Here is a 22469-nt window from a genome sequence, read left to right as displayed (position 1 = left end):
AGGACAGTGTTATGGCGACATAAGGTCCAGTCAGTGCAAGTATCCATTTTTGGCATAATAAGGAGGAAATGGGCAGCTCCAGAGGCTCTGAATGGGAGGATGGGGGAAGAGGCCAGGATAAAGTCTGGAAACCTCACTAAGGGACAAACCTCCACCATCACTGAGATTTGCTTGTGAAAGTCTCAGTGACACTTTCTGACCACTATCCAAAGTAAATTTCACAGAGTTCCTCCCTAGTGAGGGGGTTTAGGATTGTAACCTAAACTGGATCGACCCTTTGGATTGGATTAATCGACTTGATAAAGCACTTCCTGGCACATATTGATGCATGCCTCTCTGCGAGTTTTCGCCTGTATTGATGACGGCAAGGAAATAAGCAGGGACAGCAGTGGTTCTGGATTAATCTGGACAACTACACAAACGCATGACTATAAATAGATGAATGAATGAATGAATGAATGTAGAATGATGTGACAAACACTCTTCCCTTCAAAGCCTGCGTGGTCGGAATAAGCAGGATTCTGAAAAACATACCATACCTTGTCAAGTTTCTCTGTGTGGGTCTGTCTTCAGAATAATGCGTCACCAGTGGGCATCTGCTGAGCATCCTCTTTAACATGTTAAGCACCAAAGAAGGAAGCATAAAGGAATAGGAAATATTAAAGAATAAAGAGGGTCATCCACAGGAGCAGGAAGGTGTTTCCCCCTATGCCTGGCATAGTTAAAAAGTGGCCCTGTTTAAAGGAAGGAGAAACACATACACACAGAAATCGGCAGTTCAAGTCTAAAAGGTGCAGGCAACAAACACACTTCCGTGTAAAAAAATTTAAACCGTATTTTCTGCAAGATGTCAAACTACTGCCACACGTAAGATTATTTCTCTCTCTTGTTATGATAACCCATTTTTGCAAAAAGGTGTACATCTACTCGTGACCGTAATCGCAAAGGGCTCGGCTGTGGGTTCGCGCCCCCCCCCCCGTGCGCGCGTGGATCCGCGATGGGGCTGCTGCCGGGGGGTGGGGCATGGGGGCTGCTCTTAAGGGCGCCTAGGAAGGGCATCGGGCATCCTGCAAAGCGGGCGCCTGGCCACGAGCCCTTTGCAAAGAGGCGCGCAGCAGCAAAACCTTTAAGCAGCACCTGGAGCGAAGGAGGCGGAGGATCCGAGCGCGCCTCTCTCGCTCTTTCTCCAGCCGAGCAGGGCGGGTGGGCATAAAAATAAGGCCGCCTCCTGCAGGCAAAACAGAGGCGACTCCTCTGCAGGCACCGCTGGGATTCGAACCCAGGATCTCCTGTTTACTAGACAGGCGCTTTAACCAACTAAGCCACGGCGCCGGCCGGTAGGGTGAGCAGCGGAGCAGCCTTCATGTACCTCCGGGAGGGAGCAGGAAGGGGGAGGACGAGGAAGCGGCCTGCGGGAGATGCCGCCGCGGCTGGATCCGCACGTGGACGGGAGGCGTTCTTCTGCATTCCCACCCACCGCACTTCCTAAGGATCAGGGACCGGCACCGGGATTTATGTATTTTGGGGGGGCGGGGTGTTGAAGGCTTGTAGGGCTTGTCCTTCAGCTCAGCTTTGACTGAGAGAAGCGCTTTGCAAAGATGCGCAGAGGGAGAGCCCCTTGCAAAGATGCCATTTCCCAGGGAGTGGGACCCGCTGAACTCCAGCGGAGCTTACTCTGAGTAGACGTGGGTAGGCTTCAATAGGACCCTCCAGCGGCATCGCACTTCTCCGAGGGTCGATTCTGCTAGAATCAGCGGAGCCAACTTGAAAAACAATATTTTTTGGGGGGGGCAGGCAATTCCCGCCCCACACAATCGATCGCATAATGCAGCACACACACCATATTTGGAGATGCCCACTAACTTTTTTTGGGGGGGCCTCAAATATTTTATTGGGGGGGAAGCCCCTCGGCCCCTGGGAGTTGGCTCCTATGGCTAGAATAGATCACAGCATTGTAGAGTAGGGTCATCCAGTCTAACCCTCTGCAAAAGTGGCTTGTGCTCTACCGACTGAGGTGTGTGCAGAAAACTTGCAGGGGATCAAATTTAGCTGGGAGGGCGGGGAGGGGAAGCTCAAGGCCCCCTCCCTTACCCCCCCCCCCAAAAAAAAACAGCCTTGCACAGACTAAGGAGGCCATCACAACAAGGAAAGGCCACAGGGAGAGGGTTGTCTCTGGAAGGACTGGGGGCCTCAACACCCCATGGGCCTGTGCTTCTGAGCAGAGATGGTGGGTTGTAGCCAGGGTTTGCCAGAGACATTTTGGCACCTGAGGCAAACCCCAAGGTGGCGACCCCTCCCCTTCTCCACCATGGAAGGAGTAAGTGGCGATCTACATAAAATCAAAACGTTGGAAGGGGTCCCAAGAGTCATCTAGTCCAGCCCCCTGCAATGCAGGAATCTCAACTATGGCAGATGGCCGTCCAACCTCAGCTTAAAAACCTCTAATGAAGGAGTGTCCAACACCTCCCAAGGGAATCTGTTCCACTGTCAAACAACTCTTCCTAATGTTTTAGTTGGAATCTCTCTTCTTGTAACTTGAATCCATTGTTCCTCCAGAACAGGAGAAAACAAGCTTGCTCCATCTTCGATGTGACAGCCTTTAAGTTATGTGAAAAGGACTCTCAGATCTCCTGTCTGTCTCCAGGCCAAACACACCCAATTCCCTCAGGAACAAAAGGGGAATAAAAGTCTACGTTGGGATCTGCTGCCAGTGCCACTGCGGATCCTGACGCCTGAGGCAGTCACTTCACCTTGCCTCATGGCCCTGATTGTAGCAGCATCTATCAGTGGTTCTCAAACTTTTTTGGGCCATCAAAGTTCCATAAACTCATCTCCAGTGCTCCCTACCCTTTCCTACAAAAAGCATTATTCAGAATAGCGGTTTGTTCCCATGTTCCTTAAAACTGGCAGTCTACATTTATACACATACGTGTATCTACATTTGCAAATGCAACCAAATATGAACACACTTCAAAGATTCAAAACGTAGAAGTAGCCATCTTGGTCCATAAGAAAAATCCCAAAACCTGTATCGGGGCAGTGCTTTTATTGGGCCAACCAAAATGTCAGAAAATTGTGGTCACACTTTCAAGTTCTCCAGAACTCTTCAGTTCCAAGGAACTGATTATTCAGTGTGGCAGCAACTAGTCTCTGGAGCTTCCTGCCTATTGATATTAACAGGCACCTTTGCTGTATTATTTCTGGCACCTGCTAAAGGCTTTTTGTTTAGGTAAATCTTCCAGAAATAGTTTTAAGATGTACTTTTATGCATTTTGATAAATTTCAGGTTAACTTGCTTTTAATGTTTGATTTTATCAATATTTTTAACGAACATTTCATATTCTATGTAAACTGCTTAGAGGTTACGTATGATTAAACAGCATATAAATCCTGTTAAATAAAATAATAAACAATATTAAATCAGGCTAAAAGATAACCTAAGGTGGAGGGGAGGAAAAAACTTGGTTGATGTTGAAATTCATGGGATCTGCAACTGGTGAAAATCTCCAAGACTGTGGGAGGCATTCAAATGACGCTCTGCTAAATGATAGAAATCAAACCTAACAGAGCTCCTAACAGAGCTTCCCTTGAATGTCAGCAACCTTCTCACACTTTCCTTTTCGAGGCTTTGATCAGATTGAAGCTTCATGGCTTGCACACTATTTTGTGACATTTTGATTGCCCTAATAAAGGTATTGCTCTAGTGTGGATTTCAGAATTTAAAAGACCGCAAGTTTCACCTCTCAGCTGGACTCGTGTTGCTTAATGGCGCCCATGTTGTTTAATTGTTCCGCACTAGATTGAGATTCATACGACTTTCCTTTCGCATCACTGGGTTACTTTTTCAATTACATTTAAGAGAGGGCCACAGTGGAACTAGAAGTTGTGTAAATCCACTTGGCAGTACTTATTTTTTTATTTTACGCTTGTCAACCAGTAGGACATAGTGGATCCTTCAAATGACTCTATTCCATAGGAATTTCAGTATGTAATTAAAGACTAAAAAAACAGTTCTGAGTTCTGTATATGCAGGCAAATAACTTTTATCGCTTTAAAAATTTCCAGCAATGGCCTGTTGCTGATTCCTTTAAAAATCAGGAGGCAATGGAGGCAATGGAGGGGGATCTGGCAGAACACTTTCTTTGTAACTTGCCAGCCGACAGAAAACACAATTGATTTCTACTTTGTCTTCATCATTGTGGAAGAGCAGGAAAGACTTCTTACATTCTTCACACTAGATTTTTTTATATAGAAAAAAATAACATATAAGTGGTTCAGACAAGAGGAATTTCCATTCTAAAAACAAACTGACATGCAGACCCATTTTTGCAAATACTAATGAATGCTTAGCAGAAATCACTCTATAAGAGACATTCAGCACGTGCTCCTAATTTTTTAGTAGCATTTTACTAGGTGACAGACCATATTGGGTTCACTTAAGTCCCATCAAAATGAGCGGGGCAAGATAAAAATGACTTAATTTCTTGGTTGCAGTGCAGTGCAATCCTGTATGCGTTTAGTCAGAAGCAAGCCCCATTGTGTTTAATGCTGCTTACTTCCAGGAAAGAACAGGATTGTAGCCTTACAACTCAATCCTAACCATGTGTGCTCAGAAGTAAGTTAAGACTGCAATTCCATCTGGAATCAATACATTGTTTCAGCAACCGTATTGCATCCTGCATTTGAGATGCACTGCAGTCAGTCTGTGCAGGGATGACGATGTACCCAGACACATACATATGCGAGCTTGCCTACCTTCCCCCCAAATATTTTTTTGCTGCCATAGGAATGCCATGCTGGTAGCTCTTGTTCCTGTAGGGAAAGGATGTGGGGAAAGCACCAGCTGGCTGCTGGGAGTTATAGTCCAAAAGATCTGGAAGCAGGGAAGGCTGCTATGCACTATGGGATATGCAGCTTCCTGCTATTCAGATGTTCTCCTTTATGATGGTTTCTGATATTCAAGTGTGACATTCAAAACCAGTTCCAGATTTCATCCCTGACTTAAATGATGCTCTGCCCTTCAACATTCTTTGATCCAAAGGCTGTGAAATGCACCTGTGGCTCGCAGAATGGACATTAGGGCACATAGGATTCTGAGGTTGGGGTTTCCTTTTCTGAGGAAAAGGAGGCAGCATATGGACATACAAATAGAGGGAAACATTCTTGTAGGGTAGTTACATCCAGGAGAGGAATAATAGACTGACCTTTGCTAACTTGGAGCCTCTTGTTCTAATGGCCTGGACCACCACAGGGACTTCATGGGCATCTGCAACATCCCAAACTCTCAAAGTACAGTCCTGAAACAATGGAAGGATTTCTATCAATTTACAGCATGGATGGGTAACCATTTTCAGGCCAAGGGCCACACCTTTGCATGTCATTGTGGGTGTGACTGAAATGCAAAAGTGGTCGTGGCCAATTTTAAAATATTTAAAATGGAGGGGATCGAGGTATAGGTGGGTGTACAGTTACACATATTTCTTGGCACCACAGACTCATAGCAGGAGGTTCATGAGAATGGTCTTCAAGGTTTTCTCTTTTTTTAGGACAAATTTGTCAGGGTTTTGAGGGGCCCACAAAAAACCTTATGGGATTGAAGTATCACAATGAGGTATCTACGGAAGCAGTCGGGAGTGGGAGGAAGACAGCCACTGAACTATGTTTCCAATTATTTAACTAAGCTTACTGATGATACCTTTGAGGCAGATACAAGCCACTTCTTGTTGCTACTCAAGGCAATGTCTGTCACCCAATCTGCATGACCCTGCAAAGAAACAGTTTTCCGATTACACAAAAATGGGATCTAGTTCACCCTTAAGACATTTGTAGAGAACCAAGTCCTACTGAACTAAGTGCAACATGCCTCTGAGTAAGCATGCTTATGGTTGCACTATTAGTTTCATCCCCTTTTCCGGCTGATGCATTTGTCATTCTGTCTGTTATGAGAAGGGGAGCAGCCCTACAAGAAAGGGGCCTCCTGCCAGGGTGGAAGTTCTGTTCTGATGCACACAAACATTGCCACCATTCCCTCCCATGACACCCACGGGTGTCAGGGTTCAGCCCTGCACATTTGTTTTGTTTCTATATTGGCCAGAAAGCGAAGCTTCCACTCCCATGTGGTGCTGAGAAACATTGACAGGAAAGGGAAGGGAGAAGGTGGAGGCTGCCTTTTTAAAAAAGAAAAAATATGGGACTGTCCCACTGCCTAGGAAGCTTTGAAGTGGGGAGTAAAGCAACTGGAGATGCTTTGCCTGTGAGTTTTAGTGTGTGTGTGAGAGAGAGAGACCTGTGTTACATTTTGTTTTCTGTGTGGGATTTGTGTATTTCATATGTGCGTGCTTTCAGGGAGGGGAGGGGAGTTCTCTGAGCACCATCACTTTTCCTTCCACAAAGTTGAATCGCCTTCTGGAGGCAAATACGTTTTGGCGCTTGGGGATCAGACCCAACCTCCACCTTGCAACTCAGTTTCCTGGGCAAGTTATTTGCCTTTTGTGGCTAGCCAGCCTGCAGGGCAGCCATTTCTGTTGTGGTGGTGCCCTGCCTCAGGGCCGGCCCAAGACATCTGGGCACCTGAGGCGAATCGCAAACTGGCACTCCTCCCTCCCCCGCCACCAGGGAAGAAGCGAGGAATGAAGATCTACACCAGGAACAAGGAAGGAGTGAATATCGACATCAAGCACAGGGGGAAGTGTCAAAGCATCTTTACCCAAGGGTTGAAGTCAGAATCAAAGGGGCATCACAGGGGATCTACTGTCCTTGCGGATCTGGCAACCCAAGGCAGTTGCCTCACCTTGCCTCATGGGTGAGCCAGCCCTGCCCTGTCCACAAGCGTTTCTCAAATTTTGAAATGTGCCCACAGTCCCAAAAGAGGCTGGGGACCCTTAACCAACCTCAAGCATACAGGCCTCACAATATTATGGTTACTTACAAGTGAAAATATTGGGTGTACAATTGCTGTTCAAAAAACTGTGATGCTTGATCATGAACCACCCTAGGAATTATGGCTTAGTTTCCTAGCAACTACAACTCAATGGCTTAGGTGGGAATGTGCAGAATATGGTTTCTGAATTGCACTATCAGGAGATATGTGGGCACTGCCCAGTGGATCAGCTATAAAAGCGGAGAAATTGTCAGTGCTTTAAACATTGTTACTGGATATCAAACATGGCATGAAGAGATGGAGGAAAAAAGAGACACCAATTTAATTATTCTTATAGAAAGAGCATTTTCAAAAAAATTATCTTTCATTTAGGAACTGATCTTGTATAGTCAGTTGGAGTTTCACAGCTAACTTCTACAGAAGCAAAATTAAGTCCTCCTTTGCCCAGGCAAATGCTTACACAGTACCTTTAAACATAGCTTTTTATATGCCTCTCGTGAGTCCCAGATTACGATTGTTTTATCATAACCTCCAGACACCACAAGCGATGCTGAAATACAAAATTATGTCAGGTGACTGCCTTGTGCTTTGTCATTAAATAAACTAAGATTCATTCATGCAGGAAAAAGTGAATGAACATTTGACTTTTAATACAACTGAAATACTGCATTAAGAATACTAAGCCATATCTTTCTATATAATAAAAATGTAAAAATGTCATCACGCAGCTCCCATTGGGAGATTTCTAGGCCACATCACAGGCCTGGATTTGCAGTAAGTCATGGCAGGGGAGGGGAGCAAAAGTGAAGGTGTGTTGCAAAACAACTGCGGTAATGGCATGAGAGCGAGAAGGGGGACAGTGGGGGTTTAAAACAATGGCAGGAGTTTGAGTAAAGTGAGGATGGAAGCATACTTATAGGGGGAAAGTGGCTATTTTAAACAGTGGCAGAGGTTTGAACAGAACAAGCAGGGCCTGACACAGCATCATTGAGCTTGACATTTTATTTCTCTGCTCAGACATGTTCACCTAACAATAGATCTTAATGAGCTTATCAATTAAGGAGTGTTCTAGAAGGCTGACTGAACAACAATCTACCGTAAGTCATCAAGTTCAGTCTACCTCAATTAAACGAGCAACCTTTTAATCAAAACGGAAAATCATTTCATTCTGAAAGTTGAGAACTTAATTAGTGGTTTGAGCATGACCCCTGTGACTCATCTGAAATAAACACACTTTTCTTTCACATACATTTACGTAGAAGGTGCCATTATATGACATTTCACATTACTCACCATCCTTACTAATATCACAGCAGCCAACTATTCCTATGTGGCCCTGATCCAAAATAATGGGTCCATGGGAACGGAACTCCCCTGTCCTGATATCCCATAACTTTACGACTTCATCCCAACCTGCTGTGCACAAATAATGGCCATCCAAGGAGAAACAGCAATCTGCAATTGCATTGGTGTGTGCCCTGAAAAAGATGTGCAGATCACTGCAGCAGGATACCATCAAATTTACAGTGTTGACTCTTCTGTAGGGCACACTGTTTGACCTCAGCCCTGGTACTGCAGAAAAAACCCAGTTACTGGTCAGTTGCTGCTCTTTCTGGCTATCCTCATAACTGCAAATGCTTTTTGTCCCAGGAACACAATGCCCTCCAAAGGCTAGCTTTGGAGAATCACCTGTGAAGTACAAGTAAAAGTAACACTAGTCTGGACATAGTAGATAAGGAGAAAAGATGAGTCGGGGCCAAGGATGTTCTGAGTGCAAACAGATATACTTAAAAAAAATAAAAAATAATAAAAATAAAAAATGGACTCCTGTTTTTTTTCTTTCTCAGAAAAACGGTTTGGCTTCAAAAAAGAAGTGCTATGAAATTAATGAAACAAACACTCTTTCATTAAAGGACCATTTTGTTAATATTTTTAAAAATTATATCTGGAAAAGCATTAAAAAACAGATAGTGTGGATATACTGAGCTTTGGTAGATTCAGCTGCCTGATCCGTCACTGCCAAAATCAAAACAATACTGCTCGAAAAGTAGATAAAATCTTTTGAAAAGCTGAACTCTCAGCACTCACAAGTTGGAAAACACAGGAGGGTGGCTATTATGTGGATGGGCCTCCCATAAAATGAGTGTGAAAAGTAGATTCCAAAATTAACATCTAGTTTAGTGGAAGTGGCCACATTACCCATTTAACTGCTACAGATTTTACACTAATAGGAAGCAGACTTCACGAGAGCCACACCAGTAGCTGCTTCACTGTCTCTTTTACCGCTCAATTGTGACTGTGGTAGACTGTGCTATAATATCCCAGAATTTTAAAGACATGTCAGATGACACCGTAGCTATTCGTTGGTTCTGAGGATCAAAACGACATCTTCTCACTGTGCTTCTGTGATACTCTGAAAGAAAGAAAAACTCCAAGAAACAGGCTGCAAGCACTTTGGACAAGGTTAGAGCTACCAGCTACTCTGATGGTTACTCACATCTGAGTTTCAGCTTATTGTCATGGTTTTGTTTTTTTTAATGTATGACTCTATAGTTCCAAAACACAGCAGGAACTGAAACACTTGCACACACAATAACTAAGCATCTAAGTATGGGACAAAATGTCAGTTTAATAATGCTGAAGTAGTGACAGTAATACTGTCTTATTATTATTTTTTGGAGTCAGTTTACCCACGCGCCCACCACTTGATTCCCAATTCATTCAACTTTTAGCAATTTTACACATCAAAAACTAGCCTTAGAATTCACTCTGTTAATTCAATTGGCTCAATTTTGTGCCATAGGAATGTGTCCTCAGGAGATATATGTGGTGTGTGGTGGGTCAGTCTGGATGATACCCATTGGTCCCTTCCAAACCTGTGATCCTGTGCGAGGTTAGAATCTACAAGAGGAAACCTGGTAAACTGGTCAGACTGGTTCCTTTGTTAAGGTCATGGCCTTAAGTACTGCTATTTACATGTCCGAAGATGTTGCCATAGAGACAAATGGACGGGCCGTTTTCCAACTCACCTGGCTTGATGTCATCCTAGGATGGGGAACAATAGGCTAGGGGGGGGCTGTGCATGTGTGAATTTTGGCAGACACTGGAAGCTGGAAACCGCAGAGACATGTCTTGCTCTGTGCTGGACTCAAAAACTGTGACTTGAGGCTTCCCTAGTACATTAAGATCTGTTGGGGTGTTCATGCTGCGAGCCTCTCCATCCTATGCTTAGATCAGGGGTAGGCAACCTAAGGCCCGGGGGCCAGATGCGGCCCAATCGCCTTCTAAATCTGGCCCACAGACGGTTCGGGAATCAGCGTATTTTTACATGAGTAGAATGTGTCCTTTTATTTAAAATGCACCTCTGGGTTTTTTGTGGGGCCTGCCTGGTGTTTTTACACGAGTATAATGTGTGCTTTATACTCGTGGCGGGTGGCGCTGGACGCGGGTGGCGCTGTGGGTAAAAGCCTCAGCGCCTAGGGCTTGCCGATCGAAAGGTCAGCGGTTTGAATCCCTGCGGCAGGGTGCGCTCCCGTTGCTCGGTCCCAGCGCCTGCCAACCTAGCAGTTCAAAAGCACCCCCGGGTGCAAGTAGATAAATAGGGGCCGCTTACTGGCGGGAAGGTAAACGGCGTTTCCGTGTGCTGCGCTGGCTCGCCAGATGCAGCTTTGTCATGCTGGCCACGTGACCCGGAAGTGTCTTCGGACAGCGCTGGCCCCCGGCCTCTTGAGTGAGATGGGCGCACAACCCTAGAGTCTGTCAAGACTGGCCCGTATGGGCAGGGGTACCTTTATCTTTTTAATGTGTGCTTTTATTTAAAATGTATCTCTGGGTTATTTGTGGGGCATAGGAATCCATTCATTCCCCCCCCAAAAAAATATATAGTCCGGCCCACCACATGGTCTGAGGGACAGTGGACCAGCCCATTGCTAAAAAAGGTTACTGACCCCTGGCTTAGATCATATATGTTTCAATAAAACCATATATTCAAAAGATACCACAGTATATCCATTGGCCGCATTCAAAGGAAACCAGACTCTAGGTAAGCACAGACCTGTGGAATATCTTGCTACTCAGAGATTGGGGTGCATGCAACAATGTATACACACACAATTTCATTGGGTATTTGGCAAACAGTGCTTGCCATTTATAGCCATATGTGCATTAGTTGTCATGATAAACCACGTAAATAGGGTCACTGACGCTTTCAGCTGTGCTGTGTGCTGTAATGTGCTCTACAACAAAGCAATAGAGCAGAACTAAAATATTTAACAATGTATTAAACAGTATGTACAAAGACATGCTCCTTCTAGGGCGATATTTAAGAAATCCATATATACTCTAGATTCAGGTAAACATGTACCAATATGCAAACGGGCAGGGGCACAGCCAAACAGAATCGTATCCTGTACACGTCCCACTGAAGTGAGAGGCATGTGTACGTCTGGGAGTCTTTCAACAGGTGTAAAGAAAAGGATCGTGACCAAGTTTTAAAAATGTTACCTCTGACATATGCCACCTTTTTCGCATCTTCTACACCACAAATGAATAAAGCGTTTTCCAAATCTGAACTGGAGGCGACGTATTTGCCATCGTGAGAAATATGGCATGAAGTCACAAGGCCATCCTGCTCTAGAGTCCACTGGAGAAGAGAAGAGAAGCCCTTGAGGTTATGCTTTTAGGGTTAACGATCAGCCAAGGACCAAACTTATACGCACATGAGCCCAGATGCAGCTCAAGTTGCTTGTGATTGAGACCAAGGCAACACTCCCACCATGTACCTGGCAGCATGCAGAGGGCAGACTGGATCATGCTCACAGGTTTAAAAAAAGAATATTTAACTCACTTCTAAGCATTTATACAAAGTGTGACCAGAAAATTCGGTGAATGGTCACAGAAATCGGACAGCGAGAAATACTCGAACATACAACCAGCATCAGAAACCCATGAAATGCTCAAAATTGTGTACGGAGATGAGGCTGTAACCTGAAAGACAGTGTATGAGTGGTTTAAGCATTTCCACGAAGGTCGGCAAACCATTGAAGATGTCCAAGCTGCTGTGACAAGGGAACTGAAAGCAGTGTGAAAAGAGGACTTCTCCAGAAGTTTCCAACAGTTCTACAAACCTTGTCAATGGTGCATTGTATCAGAGGGGGCCTACTTTGAAGGCCTGTATGGTGTGTATGTTTGAATATTTCTCGCTGTCCGATTTCTGTGACCATTCACCAAACTTTCCGGTCACACTTTGTATTTATGCCTCAGAACATTCTGAGATAAGGCTATGGTTCACGCCCGCCCCAGTCCTGTTTAGTAGGAACAGTAAGTAAGTAAGTACTGAAAGCTTAACCCTGGTCAGAGCCAGAATCCTGGTCAGAGACAGAAATCATATATGAATACATGAAATGCAGCACACGTTTATCTTTTGCTATATATTTTTTATTGTTTTGGTTTTTAAATCACATGATCAAAATCTGTACCAATTGAATTAGACCATTAGGGTGGAACCAAACATTACACACAAATGAATTTAACCCATTCTTATGGAAGGCCCTCCACACGAACGCTTGCTCAACACCCATTCAGATATGTCATGCTGGTTGGTGCCAAAGACCCAGGACTTTCACTCTAAGGTGTTCTGTCACTGGCTGCTGTTTTCATGCATGCTTAATTTTTAAAATTATATTTCTGATTTTTGTAAGCTTATCCTTGGAATCTGTATGAAGGCCAGGCAGAAATCCCCACAGAAAAATCAACATTTGCTCGAGAAAAGTCGTTTTGGGAGGAGTTGATTTGGAGCAGACAAGTGTTGAGATTACTGTATTATTGTTATTTATTAAATTTATATACCAACCTTTATCCGAAGTTCACAGGCCAGTTGACAACATAAAAACACAAAATGCATAACATAATAGTAATAAAAAAACTATAACCCCACTACCACCAATTTTCACTGCAAGAAGCTTCACCAAACTATTCCCCCATTGCAAATGACTGCATGTGTTTGCAAGGATAAACATTTGAGTAAAAGGGAAGTTTAGTTTCTAGTGATTAAATAGGGGGATTTAGATAAAAAAAAATCAATACATACAAGCACTTTCCCTGTTTCAGTATCCCAGGCCCTTAGACTTTTATCATATGATGCTGTTATCAACCTAAAACATTAAACACATTTACATGTTCAAAGATAGCAAAAATGTTTGATTCATGCTTTTAAAAAAAATATTATTATTATTATTATTATTAAGATATCAATAACAAATAGCTCACGAATGTGCTTTATGCTCCACTCCCATATTCTGGAAAGATTCATCCTCCATCATATATAGTATTTAGTGCTTCTGCTTGTTCCCTGCCACAAAAGCATGAGTTGGAATGGTTTTCCGCTTAACCTGGGCTTTCTAGGCGTGGGTCAAGCGGTTTCCCCCTTGCCCAGCTCCTTTCAAAGGGAAAACCTGCTCTTTAGTGCAAAATAGCAAATGTCAATCTGGAGAAAACCCAAGTTGTGTTTGCTCTGATTGACTGCTAAAGAGCTGTTTTTCCTGGGGGAAAGTAGCGGGAAAGGAGGAAGCATGGATAAGCCCTCAGGATAAGAGAAATGACACTATAGACCTGTCTTCAAATACTATAGCTCCATTTTGTTCATTAGAGTTACACTCAAACTGGAAACTGGGATGTTCCACATTTGCAAATCAACTGGTGCTCTCTCTCTCTTATGTGATATGCTTATGGAGGAAGCAAAAACCATGGGAAGCAGGAAAATACAAACCGCTCACGCGGCTCATAAGATATTTAAGGGGGGAAATCATATTACTTAGTTGTGGCCACTGGGTAGGATGGAATTGTTTCTCAAAATCCCTGTGCCAGCCCACTTTTAAAGTGGTAACAAAAGTGTCTGCCCCTATAGCAATTAAGGAGCAGAGCCAGGAGTACTGTAACTTAGGAGGAATCCTATGTTCTCTGGGGTCTTGTTCCTTCCTCCTGTGTAACATTATGCTTGGAACAGAAGCGGCATACATTAAATCTCTCCCACTGAAGTTAATGGACAGCCCCAGAAAACCACTTTTCTCAGTTCCACAGCCTCAGGAGTCCAACTAATTCTGCAAGCCTCCACAGCCCATCACCGCATGGTTGCAAGGTGCCTCTGGAGAAATTGTACCTTGTGTATTAAGGCCTGCTGAATGGAGCCACATCACCCTCAGAGTCATAGACTCCCACAAGTCACAATTCTGTGCCATTCCACTGGCCCACGCTTCCAAGTTAGCTCTGTCTGGCTGTGCCCCTGGGTGCTATGCACAGAGCTAAAACAGCAGGAAGGCTGGGATCCTGGGAGGCTGATCAAGCCAGTCAGCCTTCTGCAGTGCCTATGTGGTGGTGCAGTTGCTGTCTGGAGCAGTCCTGCTGTGCCCCAGCGACGCGGACTTATAAAAAATATTGGGGGGGCCCGGGAAAGCTCATGAATAATAAATAAGCTCATGAATATGCAAATAAAGTGGCGCCGCCTCCTCGTGAGCGAATAGGGGAGAGCGTGCTGCGCCTATTAATCAGCTCCAAAGGAAATTGGGTGGAGCTTTTGCTCGGGAGGGAGGGCAGGAGGCATGCAGCCCGCCCCCCCTGTGCATTTTGGGCTGGGGGAGGGGCGGCGATGGCGCTCTGCTGGAGGGGCGCCGGAGATTATTGGGGGGGCAGAGCCCCCCCAAACGAATTTTTGAGGGGGCTCGGGCCCCCTCAAGCCCCATGGAGTCGGCGCCTATGCTGTGCCCACACCTACTGGAGAAGCAACCTGGCAGGTAAACTTTGCCTTGTGGGCATCGTTTTTATAACCTCCTGAACTGAAACTCAAATCCAACCTCGGTGCTCTTTCACACTAATCCTCCTGGAAGCTTCTAGTGCTGCTCTGTATGAGTTTACTCTATTACAGTGGTACCTTGGTTCTCAAACTTAATCCGTTCCAGAAGTCCGTTCCAAAACCAAAGCGTTCCAAAACCAAGGCACAGTTTCCCATAGAAAGTAATGCAAAACAAATTAATCCGCAGTTTAACAGCAGTTTAACATGGATTTTACTATCTAACGATACCATTGATCCATAAAATGAAAGCAATAATCAATGTTCTGTACTATAAAATAAATAAAGACAGTATTGAAGATGATAAAAATGAAATTTTAATTTTTTTCTTCCCTGCACCGATGATACTCATTGTTTGGATGGGGGGCTTTTATCCATTTCCGCAGTCACACAATCAATCAATCAATCAATCAGTAGCTGAACTGGGTTCCATACAGTCACAAAAACAAATTAACAGGAAAAACCTCAAAAACAAAAACACAAAATAAATAGCAAAAACAAAAGCGCCAAACTTAATCCGTTCCGGAAGTCCATTTGACTTCCGAAATGTTTGAAAACCAAGGCACAGCTTCTGATTGGTGCAGGCACCCCGGAAACAATAGCCAACAGCAGCAACGGACGTTCAGCATCTGAAAAACGTTCAAAAACTGGAACACTTACTTCCAGGTTTTTGGGGTTTGAGAACCAAAGCGTTTGAGAACCAAGGTACCACTGTATAGGCATTTCTGCTCTTCCTTGACCATGCAACCATCTCCTCTTGCAAATAATATAGTCTGTTCTCACAGACACCCAGCAGAATGAGAGTGGTTGGCATGGTCTGATAATGAGTGCTTTGAGGAAGCATTTGGGCCACAACAGGTCTTGAGCTTTCTCCTAGGTAGACCTTGCACTTCCCATGCTTGTTTCCCACCTATTGTGCTCTGAAGCTGGCTGGGAGTTGTGACTGGAACAGTCCTCCTTTCTTCCCTATTGGCCTGCTTGGCAAAAGGCTAGCTGCTGCAGACGGCTTGTGTTTGCATTGCCAGACAATTTGTACCCATGTCAGACAGCCCTGGACTCTGTGGCAGCTGCCCTCCTTCCAACTGCAACACGGTGGAGAAGCAACTGCGTCTCGTGCTGGTTGCCTGGTTTTCCGTGCATAGACTAGGCAGGAAAACATTCAAGCTTCATCACATCCTGCCTTATATCACGGGGTCATTCAGCTGCGCCCCCGCATGGCTAATATGGGGTTGTCGTTGGGAAACGGGGCAGGATTGCCAGAGATGTAGTCGCTGCACTGTTGTTGTTGTTGCTATTATGGCTTTTGTTCCTATGGCGACTGTTGAAATGTTGCCTCTGCTGCTGATGGCTGTGCACAGAATCCCAATGATGGAGTGATGGATGCCTGATGTACTGAGACCACAGGATTGAGCTGTCATTGGACTCAATTTAGAATTTGCGTGCTATTCTGAATATGAGGTTTTCTGGGGCTAGCTTTCCTGTGCATTTTCCGGCAGCTGATGTTGCTTGGTAACTGCTCTGTCATTGACACAGCAGTAAGGGGAAAAAAGCACTAAGGTCCATTATACAACAAAGATATTCAATTATATTTATCCCAAGGTGGATAAGTATCTATATTTGTCTCCCACTGTTTATTTTTGGGCACCCTCCACTAGACCAAAATAACAATTTTTCTTGACTAATCCAGAATGTAAGCACTGTTATCCTAATGGCCTTTCAGTATTTTGACAACTAATGCAGTGGTCTGGTCTGCACATCCTGTTAAACCATAAAAGGCATTTAGCTCTGGTGTAAGATGAATGAGCAGTAAGCTGGTTCATGTAGCTTAAAAGTCCCAGCTACTCCTGGCCACTCTATGCCATGAGCAAAAAACCGCAAAGTCTCGACTTGATGTGTCGTCTGAACTCAGGCTCAGCTTGTGAGTTATTTTCTCTTCGATGAGCAGTAGCCCAGGTTTGTTCTTGGTTTAGCACTCATGGGTTGTTGGGAGAAACAAGCAGGCCAGGTTCAGATGACAGGACAATGTAAAATTTGTGATTTGTTTCAACACAGTCAGGAGCAAAGGAGGAGCAAAAATGGGATTTTTGAGCATGCTGGGCATTGGCGTGAAATTGCAGTTAAACATTAGGTATGGTTTAACGTGGCATGAAGATGATTTTGTTATCATGCTTGTTTGCTTTCCTCTTATCTATAACCAGTTTGGATAGCTAATGTCTCTTCTAAATTAATTAGCCATAATGTGAAAGCATTGATTTAATTGGATATATATTCTGATTTGCATCGCTGTTGTCTTTTAATGAAAAGAGTTTTAAAAAAACCACACTGGTTTATAGAAACTCTTCATGCTTCTTAGTTGGCTCTCCACTCAGCTCTGACAACAGTTGCACTGACGTCTTAAATTCAGCAATGTGGCAAATAAATGTGGGAGCAAAAGGAGGATTAGTTTATCTCCGTCCCTTGAAGATGGCTCTGCAAAACTGTACATCTTCACACAAAATTTTCTTCTCATATCAGCTGCACTCACTGAATGCATCTGATCTCTGCAAGTGGCATGATGATGGTGTCTGGTGAGACCCCAGCCACCCCACCATCTTCCATTTGTCCCAATATGAACTCATGGAGTAGCACTGCAGATATATGCTCCTCTCTTGGCTCCTCCACATTGCAGCAGCCAGGCTCAGTGGCAATACTCTCTCCCAAGGAATAATTGTTACATCTCTTGCAGCAAATACAACAGTTTTGTGGCACCTTAAAGACTGGCATCTATAATATGACATAAGCTTTTGCGGACTTCATTACATGTGGTAGTAATACTACATCAACACTGAGTTAAAATCTAATTAATCTATTTACTTTTTTTTAATAAAAAAGATTCAAGTATTTTATAAGATATATGTAACAACACAGCCGTGGTAATAATTTTTCCTACTGGCTTTCTAAGGCAGGACTGCATTGACCATTCTGTTTTGTCATCATTCTTTTCCCTGTTCCTATAAACCCACTTGCTGAATATAATTAGTTCCGTGGCTTACTAATTAATATATAAAATGCAACAGTGTTATCACCTTTTATTATCAGGACTCAGGCAGCATTCAGAAATGGGCCCAGTGTGCTCACCTTCAAAGGTCTGAATACAGACAGCACCGGCAATATCCTTCAAGAAAGAAAGATAAACTTGGTTATTCAGGAGTGTGTTCAGACTGAAAAAGACAATGAAGGCTAATTCATAGCACATATTTTTTCATTTAATTATTCTAAATAGTTCTGCTTATAAGCTGCCTGCAGAACTTGCATCCGATAAATCAATTACCTCTGTTTACCTGATGAAGCCACATGATACACTGGCTGCATGATACATTTATCTCTTCAAAAAGAACTATTTTGGGCTATTTGAAGGCAAATGCAACCACACAGGGCATATATTGTATTCTTATTCTCTGCCCAGTGCCTCAGGTTCAGAGGTACCCACAATGCAAAAGTGGAATGGGAAAAATTTCCATTTATATTATTTATAGCTTCTAACCTTTCTACTCTTTTTTTAAACATAATATATACCGAACCATCACCACACCCTACAAAAATGAGCTCTGCAGGCCAAGCGTTCATTGTGCAAGTAGTGGAAAAGTTACCACTTTAATTTGGCAAGTAAAATTGTGTCAAATACTTTACAGTTCAATCCTATATATGTCATTTCAGAAATAAATTCCACTGAGTATAATGGGACTTACTCCAAGCTGAGTGTGCAAAGGAGTGCAACCTTAGAGAGAGTGTATGTTTGGTACTTTCAACAATGATTCACTTAACCTTTGTGCTAATATGATAAATTACGGTTTAGACTTCAGAGCAATATGATCAATTAGATTTCTTGCTTCAGGTCTGTAACAAGCTTACCCAGAGTTTCACTGTGCTGTCATAAGAGCCTGAAAGAACTTTTGTTTCATCAAAACAGAAATGACAGGAGGTCACAGCTGCTGAATGTCCTTTTAAAATTTTAAAATGAATCTGTGAAAGAACAGAGTATCTCATGTTATCTTCTGTCAATGTTTTTTTGTAGATACACCGGTCAAGAACAGGGCTGTACAAAGTGTAATTAGAAATACTGTACCTTCTGTTCTGTCAGTTTCTCTCTTGCACGTCCACTGAAGCCAATTTACATGAATCCTGGGCAAATGGCTCATTGGAGTCTATTTTAAATCTCTCCACATGTGAATTGGTTCCTGGTGGCTGCTGATGGTTGTGTGAAGTGGTTGCCACTGGCATCCTAACATTTTTATTTGGGTCTGAAGAAAGGTGCTACATGACACCCCTGATACTTTATTTTAACCAGGACTGCAATCCTAATCCCATTTCCCGGGGAGTAAACCCTATTGAATGCAATAGGGCTTGCTCCTGAGCAGACATGGTTAGAATTGCACTCTGAGTGACTTTTAAGAGATTTCCTTATCAGGTGACTACCAACATTTCTTCGATGAAAATAGGGATGTCTCATTCCATAACGATAACTTTACTATTTATACCCCCACACATCTTACTGGGTTGCCTCAGCCACTCTGGGCAGCTTCCAACATATAGAAAAACATAATTAAACATTTAAAAAACCCTTCTCTATACAGGATTGCCTTCAGACGGCAGGGGGGTTCAGATAACGCCATACCCTCCAACATTTCTCCAATGAAAATAGGGGTGTCTTAAGGAAAAGCGGGACATTCCGGGATCAAATCAGAAACCAGAACTACTTCTCTAAATCAGGGACGTTCCTGGAAAATAGGGACACCTGGAGGGTCCACAGTCCTACTCAGAATTAGATCTATGGGCGTAGCCAGGATTTGGAGGGGGGCAGGCCTTTTGTTGAGAGTGCAAAACCTCAGTTTACTATGTATATTTATTGATGGGGGGGCAGCTGCCCCTCCCTGCCTACGCTCATGATTAGATCCATTGAAATTAATCAGCAGGCTGGGCATTGTAGGAAGTGATATAAATATAAAGGAATGTAAGTTGTTTTTATATGCAACAATGGCAGCAAGATTGTTATTGGCTCAAAAATGGAAGCAAGAAGAACTACCTAGGAAAGAAGAATGGAGGATGAAACTAATGGACTATGCAGAATTGGATAAACTAACAGGAAGGATTCGAAACCGGCAGGACCAGAAATTCACAGAAGACTGGAGTAAATTTACAGACTATTTGAAAAGTATTTGTGATGATCAGACTACGCTTGTAGGTCTGCAAGAAGTTTTGTGAGGAGTATTATTGGAATTATTGCAAAAATGGATAAGGGGGAGGATGGTTAGTTAAAACAATTAAAGGCAATATGAATTTAAGAAATGCATAAAAGGTGGTCAAAACGGTGGATCATCAGAGGTGCTGATGGAAGTCCAAAAAAAAAAGATTATATAAGTGATGAAGTTCTGTGGTATGTATTGTAATTTATATGCTAAAATTAATAAAAATTATTATAAATAAGAAGAAATTAATCAGCAGGACTAATTTAAGAGGGGTCTACCCTTACAACAGGACTAATACCATACCACCCACTAATGCACCGCTTCTCGCAGGAACGAGAAGTCGATAGGTAACTTGCGCCGCCCCCTTATCACGCGGTCCTTACAACTCGCCCCACCCGCTTCGCCTCCGCCACCCCACCTTGGCCAACTTCTCATGGTCCCCCTCCCAGGCCTGCGGCGAGCGGGTCTCGGTGGCCAGGGGGTCGTCCGGGCAGACCATCGGCGGAGGCGCCATCTCCAAGGGCCTTCCCCGACGGCGGAGGCAGCTACTCCGGGGGTCGCTTTCCCTCCTCCTGCTCTTCCGCCGGCGGCGGCCTCCCAAAAGCTTAGCAACCGGCCTGGCTCGTGGCGTCTCCCGCCAGCCTCTTCCTCCTCTCCGCCGTCGGGGAAAGAGCCGCCTTCCCCCCGCGCTTCCCCTCTAGGCCTGAGGCGAAGCGGGACGCCCGGATTCCGAGATCACGGAACGCTTCTCGTCTTCCTCCCGGGAAAAGGCTCAGCGCCGCTTATGGGAGCAGAGTTTGCACCTCTGAAAAGAAACCAGGAATTTGTACTCTGCACAAGCCCTGGGGCACTCTTCTTGACGCCTCAGAGCGCGAGTTTTTTTAAAAAATAATAATCATGATTTTTTTAAAAAAAACACAAGTATTTTGAGTACAGTAAAGTACTAGGTTTGTCAAAAAGCAATGGCAAACCTAGACAGCATCTTAAAAAGCAGAGACATCACCTTGCCAACAAAGGTCCATATAGTTAAAGCTATGGTTTTCCCAGTAGTGATGTATGGAAGTGAGAGCTGGACCATAAAGAAGGCTGATTGCCAAAGAATTGATGCTTTTGAATTATGGTGCTGGAGGAGACTCTTGAGAGTTCCATGGACTGCAAGAAGATCAAACCTATCCATTCTGAAGGAAATCGGCCCTGAGTGCTCACTGGAAGTTTGATACACAAAACACAACAAAAAAGGAACTTCAGATTTTATGGCCCAAAGCATGGAGCTGAGGGTTTGCTTTGGGTCACACAACTAATCACAAAATCACACACCCAGCCATGGGCGTAGCTGTGCCCCCATCAATAAAAATAAATAAAAATACATAGCATACTGAGGTTCTGTGTGCCCCCCCCCAAAAAAACCTGGCTATGCCAGCAGAGTCTCCTCTGTAAACTAAGTCTTGAATCACATCTGAGCCTACACTTCTCTCTTAAAATGCTAGTGTTTTTATTTAGATCTCATTGATGTACAGGCATGCATTTTTGTATAAACCTTTTTTAAATTTAATTTTGATATATATAAAAGGAGGGGAAGAACAGGAAAAGTCCACATCAATAATGTAGGTATAATAACAAAACCCAACAGTAAGGAAAACAGATCAGATCATGCTGATCATTGTAATTTAACAAGGGATCAAATCAAGAGTTCCGTATCTCAAGAGAGTTTGCTGGGTGTTCCTTTTGCAAGTAATGTTTGCCAAAGTATGTTACAAAATCTCACCAAATAGTGGGAAAGGCATCAGGTTTAGCAAGATCCCACAATGCCTGAAGATGGAACATAAGCTTTTCAGAAAGAGCCATATTCCACTTTTTTGTACTACACCAGGAGGTCCACGTTTTGTAAAGTTTTCAGTTTTTGCACAATGGTCAACTCAGGCAGCTACCACTAAAGAAAGGCAAAATATATTGAAACAGAACATCTTGGTTATTTCCTTTGAAGATGGAGAGAAGGGCCAGCTGCAGTCTCATCTAAATTGCTCCTATTATTGCAGTCCTGGGTCTTGAGGCATTTCCACCATCACTTTATTTATTTCATGAAATTTATACACTGCTTGAATGCAATAAAATAAAATAAATAAAAAAATTAAAGGAGATTACAAAAAAAGATAAAATAATAAAATTATTATAAAGTGAAAATAAGTACCACATTCAGGGGCCACATTGGACAAAAGACAAGACATTTGAACTGGTGCTCTGTCTCACTTATGCTAAAGTTTTAACGCTGTTTCCCTAGTATGGACTGAAATAGATTTCGATGGTTTTTTCCATCCATATTTTATCCTACTGTCTTACCTTTCCATAGATTTTTGTACAGCTAAAACCCTTTATTTCCATGAACTAGGCCCTTTCCAAACCCCATATTTAAGATGATAGCCTCCCAATCTTGCTAGAGGTCTAGTGTGTGGATCTGACCACAGATGGTATCTGATATACTTGCATCTATCCTGCGTCCAGGTCACCAAAGTCCAGATGAAGC

General features: G+C 43.5%; 1 protein-coding gene and 1 non-coding gene across 4 annotated transcripts; both read right to left on the bottom strand.

The window, feature by feature from the left end:
• Positions 1–1258: 1258 nt before the first annotated feature.
• On the bottom strand, positions 1259–1332 carry TRNAT-AGU (transfer RNA threonine (anticodon AGU)). The gene has a single exon. It is a non-coding gene; the product is annotated as a tRNA-Thr (tRNA).
• A 2551-nt stretch (positions 1333–3883) lies between these two features.
• On the bottom strand, positions 3884–20725 carry WDR88 (WD repeat domain 88). Of its 3 annotated transcripts, XM_053400342.1 has the most exons (11): positions 20367–20722; positions 18615–18725; positions 17789–17877; positions 12969–13032; positions 11384–11522; positions 9164–9293; positions 8174–8358; positions 7348–7430; positions 5696–5764; positions 5205–5297; positions 3884–4234 (listed from the first exon to the last, which is right to left on the bottom strand). In XM_053400342.1, exons 1-11 carry the CDS (start codon positions 20460–20462, stop codon positions 4088–4090), a joined length of 1206 nt encoding a protein of 401 aa, XP_053256317.1. In that variant the 5' UTR covers positions 20463–20722; the 3' UTR covers positions 3884–4087. The 3 variants fall into 3 exon arrangements, with proteins under 3 accessions (XP_053256317.1, XP_053256318.1, XP_053256319.1); XM_053400343.1 differs by lacking the exon at positions 5696–5764 and having other exon boundaries at positions 20367–20725; XM_053400344.1 differs by lacking the exon at positions 18615–18725.
• Between the last annotated feature and the right edge of the window lie 1744 nt (positions 20726–22469).

The sequence above is a fragment of the Podarcis raffonei genome, chromosome 8 (genome assembly GCF_027172205.1).
Source record: "Podarcis raffonei isolate rPodRaf1 chromosome 8, rPodRaf1.pri, whole genome shotgun sequence".
Classification (NCBI taxonomy): Eukaryota; Metazoa; Chordata; class Lepidosauria; order Squamata; family Lacertidae; genus Podarcis; species Podarcis raffonei.
This window is presented reverse-complemented; position numbering and strand designations above follow the sequence as displayed.

Excerpts from the sequence above, each read along its gene's own strand:
- WDR88 (XM_053400342.1), bottom strand. The coding sequence starts at position 20,462 with ATGGCGCCTCCGCCGATGGTCTGCCCGGACGACCCCCTGGCCACCGAG. Across the intron at positions 5,765-7,347 it reads ATAAAAAGCTATGTTTAAAG|GGTCATGCAGATTGGGTGAC; the intron begins GTACTGTGTAAG and ends GTTTCTTTGCAG. Across the intron at positions 4,235-5,204 it reads GAGGCTCCAAGTTAGCAAAG|TGTGAAGAATGTAAGAAGTC; the intron begins GTCAGTCTATTA and ends AAAAAAATCTAG.